Source organism: Heteronotia binoei, chromosome 4 (assembly GCF_032191835.1).
Source record: "Heteronotia binoei isolate CCM8104 ecotype False Entrance Well chromosome 4, APGP_CSIRO_Hbin_v1, whole genome shotgun sequence".
Classification (NCBI taxonomy): domain Eukaryota; kingdom Metazoa; phylum Chordata; class Lepidosauria; order Squamata; family Gekkonidae; genus Heteronotia; species Heteronotia binoei.
Genome location: NC_083226.1, coordinates 5,668,597 through 5,681,209, shown reverse-complemented (window position 1 = coordinate 5,681,209; position 12,613 = coordinate 5,668,597). Strand labels below are relative to the sequence as shown.

The following is a 12,613-nucleotide window of genomic DNA, read 5'->3' as shown; positions in this document are numbered from 1 at the left end:
GGAAAATAATGGTTCATTTTGCTTCATGGTTCATGGGACTGCATGAACAATGTACCTTCGTGAGCCTCCCTGGTTACCAAACTGGTTCGTTTCTTGAGATTCATGACCAGGTGAACTTGCTGCTCAGACTTCACTCGCACACAAGTGAAGTCTGAGCAGTGAGTTAAAAGGAATGTCCTTTTAAATGGCTTTTGCAAAGTTCACTGGGGCTCCGAGACTGGGGCTCTGCTGGGTAGCCTGGCTCAAACCAGAGTGTCCAATGGAGCCCACAAAAGAGCTGATCCTGTGGGGAGAACTCTCTCCACAGGGTCAGCGGGGGCTCTGCTGGGCAGCCTGTTTCAAACTGGACTGCCCAACACAACCTGCAGGTCATTCCAGCAAGTCCCTTGGAAACTGGGGTGAAAGGGAACACTGAAATGACTCGCATCTGTCTAACAGAAAGCCATTTCAGCAATCCCTCTTGTCCCCTCCTCCGCTTCCCACCACAAGCCCCATGAACCTCATTTCACCACCCGGTGATTTCAGTGATAAATTCAGGGTCATGGGGAGGTTCGTGCCCAGGGCTTCTTTTGTAGTAGGAACTCCTTTCTGTATTAGGCTGCACACCCCATGGAGCCAATCCTGCAAGAGCTTATAAGGCTCTTAGTACAGGGCTTGCTGTAAGCTCCCGGAGGATTGGCTACACCAGGGGTGTGTGGCCTAATATGCAAAGGAGTTCCTGCTACCAAAAAAGCCCTGTTCGTGCCCATCCTCTTGTCAATGATTCAAATCCTATTTCTTATTTTTTTTTCCCCTACAACTGTGGTATCAGGAGTGTTATGTGCCGAGTGTTTGCAATCAGAAATCCCAAAGAATCTTGGTTTCCTCATTCTCCATGAGCTTGTCTGGTTTGTGCTCCCATGAAGTTCTTGCTGCTGGCAAAGCCATAATTCATGTAAAGATTCCCTTGCAACATAGCTGCAACTTGATCATGACATTCTTTAGACTCGGTTTGAGCAATTTTACTGCAGGCACTGACCATGTGGTCGACTGTTCCATCCTTTGTCTTGCAGGGTCAACATTTGCTGTCATCACGGGTTTTCTGAATCTTGACTTTCATATTATTCATTTCCGGGGCCTACTTTTGCACAGCTAAAATGAATCTTCGGGTTCTCATTTTTGGAGCCAGTTCCAAGTGCTTTTGTTACTTAACTTTATTCTCTGTGTCTTTCAAATGCCGCCGTGCGAGTGCTTTTCCTTTCAGTTGTCAAAGTGAGATTTGATTTCAATCTTTTTGTAATCTCCTTTGGTTTCTGTAGCCTTAAATAAGTCTGCCTTGTACACTTCAGCCCCCATGTGATGCTAGCTTCTGCTACTGGGGGGGCTTGTGTGTTCCAGTGAAGCCGAGGGGAATGCTGTCTGCAGGCCTTGAATTCAGCAGGAGCTCACAGGAGCACAGCTCTGGAACCTTTCTGAGGGTTCCCCTTTCTCCTCCCCACCTACTTTGTCCATTGAATAGTAGGTGCAGCTGCATAACAATCCCTGAATGAGGAGAGAGGGCAGGCAGCCAGCCACCAGGGGCTTTGCCACACCCCCAGCAGCCCTCATTAACCCCTGGAGAAGCCCGCACCACCCTTTCTTCACTTCTGATGTGATTTTGGGCAGTGGGTAGCTTGCTGGTCTTTTGACTGGGGGCGGGGCCAGGTGAGCAAGGCCTGCTTGGGCTGGCTGGATCTCTAGCCAGCCCAAGCAGGCCTCACTCACTCGGGGCTCTCCTTTTTTGCATTGGTGTGCTTTTGGTTGGTGGGGGGCGGCATATGCTAATGAGTTATGCTAATGAGCTCCACCACCTATTTTTCTACAAAACGACCCCTGGCTATCAGCAGTATAGCTGCTTGCAGGGTATCCCATGTTAGATAGCGCTCTGCTAAGGAATCCGGCCAAATGCATCCCAAACCCATATTCAATATGGTGAGAAAATCTCATTCAAAGTCCATACCGACTTGGTTGTCACCCACTTTAACAAGGGATTGTTGTTTCTGGTTCTTTGGCCAAAAAATAGGCTTCAGGACACAGGCTCTTCTGTTGGGCAACCAGCGCTGAAGACTGATGTGCTACTGGAAACTGGAGCTTCTATAAAAACAACCAGAGCTAGGGTGCTATCACACTGGGAAATGGATGTGATATTATCTTGTCACCAAAAAACCCCACTTGAGTTTGGTCTGTTTCAGAGGGATCAGACACTGGCCATTGAAACAGCAGGATCTTGGCTGTGGTCCGTGGTTGCCCCTTCAGACTGCTAGTGCAGCTCAACCATGGACCCACCACAGAAAGGATTGGTTTTTTTGGTTTTAAAAGTCTCCCAGTGTGCGCTCAAGCAGAGGAGTGCACAAGTGCTCCTCAAAGTGTGGTTAGGTGGAAAAAAACCCCAAACATGCCGGAAACGGTGTGATCGCACTTTATGCAACCTAAATGAGATTCAGGGGGAAACTACTGGGAAGATCCAGGTGGCTTTTTCATCCAGATAGGAGGCATCTGGAGATGGGCTGAGAATGGGTGCAGCTTGGAGGTCAGATGTGTTCGTGTGATCATGCACATTTAATCCAAATGGGAGGCATGGCTAGGTCGGGCCAGATCTCTTGTGTGAAAGCACCCCTGCTGTATATACTATAAAACAACCTGATCAACAGCTGGAAAATCAGCAACGATGGAAAAAAATGGTCTTGAGAACAAAACAGAATTCTTATTGTTGGTGGTATTATTATTGCCGTCCTTCACTGTTTAAACTTATTTGCATAAAGATTGGTCTCTGTGGTTGTCTTTTTAAGTTGTTTATTTCTCTTTTATAGGACACAATAGTGCTTATCCTGATATCCCTGTACCTCACTGTGATAGATACACACATTTATGAAAACTTTAAAGAAAAATAATCCCCAGTATCTATTGTCTACCAGAACAACAGGAAAAACTGAGGAAATTAAGATCCCCCACCCCAAAGAAACTCTCTCTCAGGGCCAGCCCTGGACTTCCTGGCACCCTAGGCAAGGCTAACTCCCCCCTCTCACACTGATAATGTCACCAAGTCATATGGGGGGACACCCAATTTGGCACCCCCAGAAGGCCGGCGCTCTAGGCAGTTGTCTAGTTTGCCTAGTTTGGCCTGCTTTCTCTGTCTGCTCATTGGATCTCCCATAGAGCAAAGCTGGAGTCCCGTGGCATCTTTAAGACCAGCAAAATCTTATTCAAATGGTGAGCTTTCGTGTGCCAGGCAGAACTGGCGCACAAAAGCTCACACTTTGAATAAAACTTTGTTGGTCATAAAGGTGCCACGGGACTCCAACCCCCTCAGAGAGCATTACACTCATCTGCTAACAACCTACTGGTAATCCCTTTCTCCTCTCGACCAGGACTAGGGCTTTTTCAGCTCTGGCCCCAACCTATGAACATATGAAGCTGCCTTCTACTGAATCAGACCCTCCTGGGTCCATCAAAGTCAGTATTGTCTTCTCAGACTGGCAGCGGCTCTCCAGGGTCTCAAGCTGAAGTTTTTCACACCTATTTGCCTGGACCCTTTTTGGGAGATGCCAGGGATTGAACCTGGGACCTTCTGCTTCCCAAGCAGATGCTCTACCACTGAGCCACCATCCCTCACTCTCTGTCTAATGAGACATTGGCCCTGCGAGATTTGGTTCAGTTCTGCAGGTCTGGCTATAAAACTGAGATGTTCCACCAGGCAGATGGTTGAGGAGAGTGACGACTAGAGAGATCAGCTGGCCTCCTTCCATTTTACTGTTGGGCTACAAACTTCTGTGTGCATCTAACTGCCCACCTGAAATATATCAATGGGTGCTATCTGACATAGCAGTTATTAGACTTTTTTTTTATATATTGGATTTTAAAACTGAAATACTGATTTTATTGTATATGTAATTATTGGAAGCCAGCCTGAGCCCTGCTCCGCCAGGGAAGGAGCACAATAAAAGTTGAATAAATAAATAAGTTGAATGAACAAACAAACACCCATCCGTGCATAACCCTTCTGGCTGCCATGAGGACTTTGTATGATGGGTGTGCTGGGAGATCTGTGCTTCCCAGAAACACACGGGCTCAATTTGGTCTGGCCCGCAGCCCCATAGCTAAGAGTCACGGGAGAAGGGGGCCACGGGGGGGAAGGCATAGGAGAGGGGACCATGGGGGTGAGAGCAAGAAGCTGGAGAGGCTGGGGGCCACCCTTCTCCCTTCCACCTCCAGTGTGATTCAAATTGCATGTCTGATTCCCCTTCTACCTTTCCCAGAGCTCAGCCTGCAGTGCTCAACTTCTAATTCCAAAGTTCAAAAGAAGGCTGATTTGTATCTCTGCACTCCCTCCCCATTTCCCTGCTTTCCTGTGCCCTTCCCCAACTGGGAGCAGCAGGGAACGCATGTGGCTTGTACACGCTGGCTGGGGGGGAGACATGTCCTGGCTGCCCTCCTCCCTCCGCCCCACCCCGAAATGACTCTAGCTGCCCTTGCAGCCTGTGCAATCGAGGGGCCTTTCCTCCCACCCACCCAAGAACTTACTGTTCAGGCTCATGGTGGTGGAAAACAAGGCAGCCCATGGAGCCCCCAGTTCTTCATGGCTGGACTAAGGGCTGCTGGGAGCAGAGTGGGGTTGGCTGCCCCCCTACCCACCCAACTTTGGAATCTGCCCACCCACCCAACTCTGCTCAGAGTGCTTCAGGGGAGAGCTTGCTGGTGCTGCTACCTCCTTCATGTGCTGAGGCGATCGGGGTGAGGGTCCTGAGGGGGAGGGGGGAGCTGAGGCTTGGGGAGGGGGCCCATAAAATCCACAAGGTGGGTGGGCCCTCTAGGCCCCATGGGGCGCTATGGGCCTGGGTCTGGGACTGGGGCGCACATAGAAAGGTGGTTTTGGCTTTTCCTTGGCCTGAATGAGTTCCGGGCAGGGGAGCTGTTTGTTCCCCTGACCATTTCAAGTCTGGAAAATGGGAGGGGAGGGAACAGCTTAATCCCCTTTACTGCACATCCCATGGCCCTGATCCAAAATTGGGCCCGTTTGCTCCTGGGAAGCATGGAATCCTGAGAGCTTATGTGTTCCAAAAGTTCTCATGGCAGCAATGAGGATTAGCATTTTTCTTGGTTGTTTCCACGTGCTGTTAATGTTCTGATTCAGATTGGTTACAATAAAAAGAGGACAGAGTTGATCCAGGTTTTTGATTTCTTACCCTGTTGCCTTGTCAAAATCAGTAGGACTTAAATTAGCATCCTCTGAGGATTGGGGCCGGAGAATATTGTTTTCTTCATTCTCAGTGGGGTCTGGAGTAATTAGTAAATGCATAGGCTCATCTTTCATGATGTTCTTTGTCTATATAAAGATTTCTGTCTTGGAAGGGCTCACAACGTTTACAAAATACAATTGCATTAAAGACCTTACAGTTTAATGAATAAAAACTACAAAAGAAATTGACCCAGGAGGATTTTTCCTCACTGTAAATAGATTTCCCCCTCCAATATTCTTTCTGTACATGAACGTAAGCAGTACTCCGTGTTAATATTATTTATTTCCTTTTACCCCGAAGGCAACTATCGCCTAGTGCTTTAGATACTTTGACTCCATTAGTCAGGTTTTTGGGGTTTTCTTGGTTATACGATGACAGTCAGCCTATTCTTTGTTACAATGGCCTGCATATGAGTTTACCAAGCCAAATATTGTCACAGAGCAGAATGCTAATCTGCTAACAATCTCAAAGGGTACAGTCTTAGACATGAGTAATGGTGGTTAAATGGCACCTTGTTAGAAATCTTGCTGTAATTGTGGTTACGGTAAAACGCGTTGTAACCTGGAAGTTTGGCCAAGGGATGTGCTCTCTTTAACAACCTTTTGTTTACTATTACTAATTTTCTCTACTATTACTATCTTCCGCTCGATGTATACTTTATCCTCATTAAAAGAATATCTTCGACAATTTCACTCCTTCGTTATGCAGGAAATTCTCCTGTCATTTGATATCATTTGGCTTGCTCCTGAGATAATGTCCCCCTTTGCGATACAGGGTGAATCAATGAGTTCTGAGTTGTACTGGAGATCTGTATACTGTGGCATAGTTTTGATTTAATTGCAGCATTGAATATCAAGGCGCTGAATACTTTTACATCTCTCTATGAGGACTCTGTGGTCTGGCATTTAAGGAGCAAGAACTGACGGGTATCGTGTTCATTAGCCAAGTGCAGGCCAGCAGTCTGTGTTTGGATTTCGAGTAGTATTTAATTTTTCAGCGTACACTGCAGAATGCTGATTTCTGTCCTTCAAAAAACACAGCTTAACTGACAATAAGACTTCACTAAAATATGAGACCATATTCAAAACTTCAGCCAATGCTCTGCTTCCACCCCACCCCCCTTCCTCCCTTTCGAATTGATCTCTTTGACTAACATTAATTTGGTCTTTGAACTTAAAACAAGATAGCAACCAAGTAACAGTGTGTGAATGGAATCTGCGTGTGTGTTCTTGGAAATTTCCCGTGTTGTTTTCTTTTTAAAAAATGTGTTGATTTGAGGGGGTCCGTAACCTCACGAGTTGCCTGTATTTCCAGTTGAAGATGAGCAGCCCTCGACGCTGTCGCCCAAAAAGAAGCAGCGAAATGGAGGCATGAGGAATTCGCCCAACTCCTCGCCCAAGATGATGAGGTGAGGCTCGACGCAACTCATGTCTTTATCTCCTTCTCTCTGTCTCCTGCCTTTCTCAACCGACCCTCCTCCCTTGGTAGAAAAAATATTGGGGAGGGGGGTCATGGCAAGGTGGTGGGGGAACGAAGAAGATTGTTAGATGCTTTCTGAAAGGCTGAAGTATTTATTCTGTCAGCTTGTCAGCAGTTAATGATAGAGCTGGAAAAAAATCTGTCATGAAAAACAGTTTGAAAAGCCGTTTGAAAAATACATAGGCTTTAAAGTCAGGGCTGTCACTGGGGCCTGTCCGTGTGTAGTTCTTAAACAGCAGTGGCACTAATGATAGCGCCAACCAATCAGAAGAACTTGTGTGGTTAGTTTGCCCGAGGCGGTTCTCTTTTTGTCGGAATCCCTCCGAGGACTGTTTTCTGTACTTAAGGCCATATGTGAGATGTATCATCACAATCAAAAATGAACCGAATATTACCTTCCTTTTATCCTGTCGATTGAAATCAAATTTCCTCTCATTGATTTTGACTGATTATTTTTTTAAAAAAAAACCTGATAATCTATGTACATGCTAAAGCAAAGTTCAAAACGAATGCAGTTTTACTGGAGATGAAAGTGATATTAATTATGAACAGCAGATTTTTTTTAAAAAAAGGAGTATAGATTCTGGGAAGGCAGGTAAATTTACTTGTTAGTGATCCCCTCACCCACCCATGTTTTGTTAGATGTACAGGGGTCAATCAGGTTCCTTCCCATATGGCTGATTATTATAAGACAGATCCAAAGCAAAATTTCTCTGTTTGATATTGAAGAGGACCCTTTTATAGATGTATATTAACATTATATAAAGCGATAGATGTGCCTATAGCACTCTTAAATCCTCAGATAGTTAATCTCCGAATTTGCTTTGATTGTCACTTTTAGCAAAATCTGGTCATCACAGTTTAGAAATCCACAGACACACCACACCTAAAAATGTAACTAATCTTTTTTGAAATATCTTTGTCTTCCTTCATCATCATCCAACTGCTCCCCCTATGGAAAGGAAAGGTCCCCTGTGCAAGCACCAGTCATTTCCGACACTGGGGTGACGTTGCTTTCACGTTTTCATGGCAGACTTTTTACGGGGTGGTTTGTCATTGCCTTCCCCAGTCCCCCTACACTCCCCCCCCCCCCAGCAAGCTGGGTACTCATTTTACCAACCTCAGAAGGATGGAAGGCAGAGTCAACCTTGAGCCAGCTCCCTGAACCAGCTTTCGCTGGGATCGAACTCAGGTCATGAGCAGAGCTTAGGACTGCAGTACTGCAGCTTTACCACTCTGCGCCATGGGGCCCCCTATGGACGAGGCACCAAAGTCACAATGTATCTTACTTTCGGCAATATTCTTTGGCAGATTTTTGGGATTAAAATATATATGTTTCTGAAATCATTGAGTTTCACTCAGTGGGAATCCATCTACCAGAGTTTCTGAATTTACAGTTACTCAAATCAGACTTCCAGGTTATGCCTACAAAGTGATCCATTTCTTCTTTGCTGCCCCTGCAAACTAGGGTTCATCCTTGTTTAATTTAATTTAATTTAATTTTTCCATTTATACCCCGTCCTATCCCACAAGCATTTCTCCAGGCCACCTTGTTTGGTATTTAGGATTGCTGGACCAAAAGGCCCAAATGGAAAACTGTGTCCGGCTGCACCCTGCCTACTGTCAAGCAGATTGCTCAGAGGGGGGGAAAACTCCCTGGCTTCTTGGTAGCTCATCCAAGCCTCTATTTTGCATGTTCGTTCACAGGTGGAAGAGTAAAATGGACGCACAACAGACTTCCAAATTTTGATGATGCCTGTTGTCTTTAAGCTCTCATTTTCATTTTACTTATCCTCAAATTTAGATGGATCCAGGTGGGCAGCCGTGTTGGTCTGAAGCAGTAGCACAAAGCAGAGTCCAGCCGCACCTTTAAGACCAACAAGGTTTTATTCGGAATGGAAGCTTTCGTGTGCTGTAAGCACACTTCATCAGACAGCAGGATGGAATGGCGAGCAGTCCTAAATATAGAGAAAGTGGACAGGGAGTCAGCATGCAAAATCATGGAAATGTCCCTTAGCAGACTAAAAGAATCATGTTTTTATACGTGTGTTACATCTTTAAATGAAGCCTCTGAGAACCTTATGCCCTCCTTTTAACCTAGAGCAGACTCTCATTTATTGCTGGATACTTAATGGACATCTATCTGCTATTCTGGCGTTTATTACTGTTTTTGTTGTTTTAGCCCAGTGGACACAGGCTGGCAGTCGCTAGGCCGCTGGGCCCCGGCTTGTGATTCTTTTAATCTGCTAAGGGACATTTCCATGATTTTGCATGCCGATTCACTGCCCACTTTCTCTGTCTTTAGGACTGCTTGCCGTTCCAGACTACTGTCTGATGAAGTGGGCTTAGAGCACACGAAAGCTTACATTCTGAGTAAAACTTGGTTGGTCTTAAAGGTGCGACTGGATTCGGCTTTATCCTCACATCTCCCCTGGCCAAAAATATTAGGTTTATCCATCTGAAATGGGGGGGGGATGGTATCCTCCCCCTCACACACACACATGCACACACTTCTTCCTTCATCATCTGATCATTTAGTATAAAAGTAAAAGAAAAGAAAAGAAAAGGAGAGTGGGAGAGAGTCAGAGGGAAGAGAGAGCGGAGCAGCATTTGGAGGGAAGTGCCCTGTCCCTGTTTGCTATGTAAAGTGTGCCTCGTTCCTTTGATCGGGAGTCATAATAATTCTAGGGAGTTATACTGTTTTCATATGCTTCAAAGCTGTGTCAAAGTTTTGCTGCTTTAGGGTACTTCTTTATTCTGCTGGCTCTTGGGTACCGAGATGACAGGTCTTCGGCGCTAGGTGCAGCCTTTTTTCAAGTCATCGCCTTCAGCAAAACATCAAATTACCAAATACAGGCTAACACACTTCTACACAAATGCCTTTCCTGTAGATATATTATACCATATATATTAAATACTTTAGTGTTCTGCGGTACATTTTATGCGCAATAGAAAGTGATGGTTTGAGGTAGCCTTAGGGGGACTTCCCCCCACTTCCCCTCTTCCACAAGCCGAAAAAGCCAGTGTATACGGTATCAAGGATGGTTTTTACAGGACTTTCTGCCCGAAGGCCTTTGTAAATAAGTAATGATCAACAGATTGGCTGTGGGTTTTTGAAAAGCATGCCTGTGTCAGCTTGCATGATGGGGGGAGAATTTTCAAAGGGGAGCAGGCTTTCATGGCCCGCTGAAGAGGGGCTCAGGGAGATTACTCATCCCGAGCTCGAGCTGTCTGCTCAGTAACACATCAGAATTGCTAATCATCGGTTGGGCAAGGAGTGGGGGGGGACTCACCAGAACCACATTGCTTGTCTTGCTTCCTTCCCTGGACTCGATTCACCCTTCCTCGGAAGCCAGCCTCAGCCTTTCTCCAACGCCACACGCAACCAACCATTGTCAACGACAGCAGGTATCGTTTCATATCCCAGATCCAGTCTAAAATAAGACTGAATCATTTGGCGAGGAAAGTACCTAGGCTTTCCTCATAGTAAAACATCTGAACCCAGAGAGGACACCTTTTTAATTAAATAAGGAAAGACAGAGGTGGAGATTGCAACATAATGGCTGTGTTCCTCTACCTAATTATTTGTGTGAGGGCCTAAACTGAAGGTTAATGGGCATTCTCTCAGATATGTTGCTCACCTGAATGAAACGTTTTCTTCATTCAGAGTTTGGCTTGAGTACAAACCTCCAAATTCAGTTTCACTCCAGGGAGTGAAATGTCCCTGAGAAACTGCCCTCAGACTTTTGTACAGGCAGGAAACTTTCACAGACGCCTCAAATTTCAGTTTAAGTGAAACTTTTTTTTTTGTTGTTAAGGCTTTTCTGATCTTCAGTTTCTGATACTTTTTCTTGCAGGAATAAGTATGATTTAGCAAAAAATATTAAACAACATCGAATTTTATTTTACAAAATCTGTTTAAAAACATTTGTACCATCATTTGTTTAAAAAAAAACTCTGCTTATTGAGATCAAAAATTACTTCATCTGTCTGTCATATTGAAAAGCAATCATTTCATTCTTCTTTGTAATAAGGGTAATGCACACATGTACACAGGAGCCCCATGGCTCAGAGTGGTAAAGCTTCAGTGCTGCAGTCGGAGCCCTCTGCTCACGACCCGAGTTCGATCCCAGCAGAAGCTGGTTCAGGTAGCCGACTCAGGTTGACTCAGCCTTCCATCCTTCTGAGGTCGGTTAAATGAGTACCCAGCTTGCTGGGGGGAAAGTGTAGATGACTGAGGAAGGCAATGGCAAACCACCTTGTAAAAAGTCTGCCAGGAAAACGTGAAAGCAACATCATCCCAGAGCCGGAAATGACTGGTGTTTGCACAGGGGACCACCTTTACCATTTTTACACATGTACACACGTGAGATCTCCCACTAGGCCAAATAGTGCCCCTGAATAGTTTTGTATTAGAAAAAAGGTATACATGGAGGAGACGTTGAAGCCACTTTTCCAAACATGCCACAGTTTTGATCTGAATTGGGTACTTTGCACTCAGATGCAATGGAGAACCAATAGTTCTTGTCTGACTGTTCCACAGTACACAAAATAGGGACACCAGATCTTGACTCATGGTGTCCAGGTACAAACATCCTCCATTTTACTAACTGAAACTGAGCTCGCAGTGCTTTGATTCCAATGGCAGGAGGGATCATCAGGGAAAGACCTCAGCCTCTTTTCCCTGTTGGCCTTCTGGAGTAACTTGTTGGCCACTATGTGAGACAGAATGCTGGACTAGATGGACCACTGATCTCATCCAGCAGGGCTTTTCTTATGTTCTTATGATTAGCACTTTAAATGCGGGGGGGGATGGGATTTTAGAGGCCACACCTTTTTCCAAATGCTTTCAACAGTATTAATTAGCAGAACCAAGCAGGCTTTGCTGGGTCAAATCACTCTAGCCATTAACGGTTGTAACTTTTTCTATGTCCTCCAGTGTAAACAGTAGACATCAAATTAAACGATGGTTCTGGCACATTTTTAAAAAACTTAGAATAATGAACCAGGAACCAGTTCCCTTTTAATGTATTCCACTACCACCACAGCACAAGAATCTTCACTATGTGACAAGTAAGCCATGACAGAATTTTTTGCAGCTGGCTTCGTTTCCTAGGACAGCCATTTTGTGGCTGCACCCACCAGAGCGTATCCAAAAGCAACCACAGTCTGGAAAGGGAGGTGGTGTGACCCCGGCTTATATCTTTCATTGACGTTCTATACCAAAATCTCGGTAGATGATGTTTACTACTCTGTTATAGTGTGCAGGCCAGACTTGGATTCAAATGTGTTATGTACTGGTTTTGATGTTCAGTCCTGGCTGAAATTGTATTCACCTTTGACCACTGATGAAGAGAGGTCGTTGAAGTAAGCTTGTTTTTTTTCCCATCAAAGGTATATTTCATGTATTACATTTGTATATATTAGTAGAAATCTTGGAGGGTATACATTATGGAGGGTATACATTATGAAAGTTTCTTTCTTGGTTCAGGTGGGTAGCTGCATTGATCAGAAGACGTCTGCTTGCACACAAAAGTCTATACCTTGAACAAAACTTTATTGGTCTTAAAGGTGCCACTAAACTCAAGCTTTGTTCTTTTTTTGGTTGTTTTACTTTTTTATTTACCAAACCTCTAATTTTTTAAATTAAATTGAAACTTTTAAAATTGAGCTTTTTCCCACACGGCTTACTGCGGAGCAAAGTCCCTCCTCACCGCGCAGCGTCTGCTCGGATTTCCCACCAACTGCTCCGCAGAAGCAGGAAAATCCGCGACTTTTGCATCATTAACGTAAACTGGGTTTTAGCGATTTACGTTTGCGACACAAAAGGCCCGGCACTTCCGGCTTCTGCGGAGCAGTTGGTGGGAAATCCGAGCAGA

At 45.1% G+C, this 12,613-nt stretch overlaps 1 protein-coding gene across 9 annotated transcripts in view; it reads left to right on the top strand.

Moving 5' to 3' along the window:
• Positions 1-12,613, top strand: part of KCNMA1 (potassium calcium-activated channel subfamily M alpha 1) — an 866,219-nt gene that overhangs the window by 715,471 nt on the left and 138,135 nt on the right. For all 9 annotated transcript variants that reach the window (XR_009555312.1, XM_060236723.1, XM_060236715.1 and 6 more), the window contains one exon: positions 6,570-6,663. Coding sequence is in view for 8 of the 9 variants with exons in the window: in XM_060236723.1 (XP_060092706.1) it covers positions 6,570-6,663 (94 nt within the window). In the remaining variant the exon portion in view is untranslated. The remainder of the gene's footprint in view (positions 1-6,569; positions 6,664-12,613) is intronic.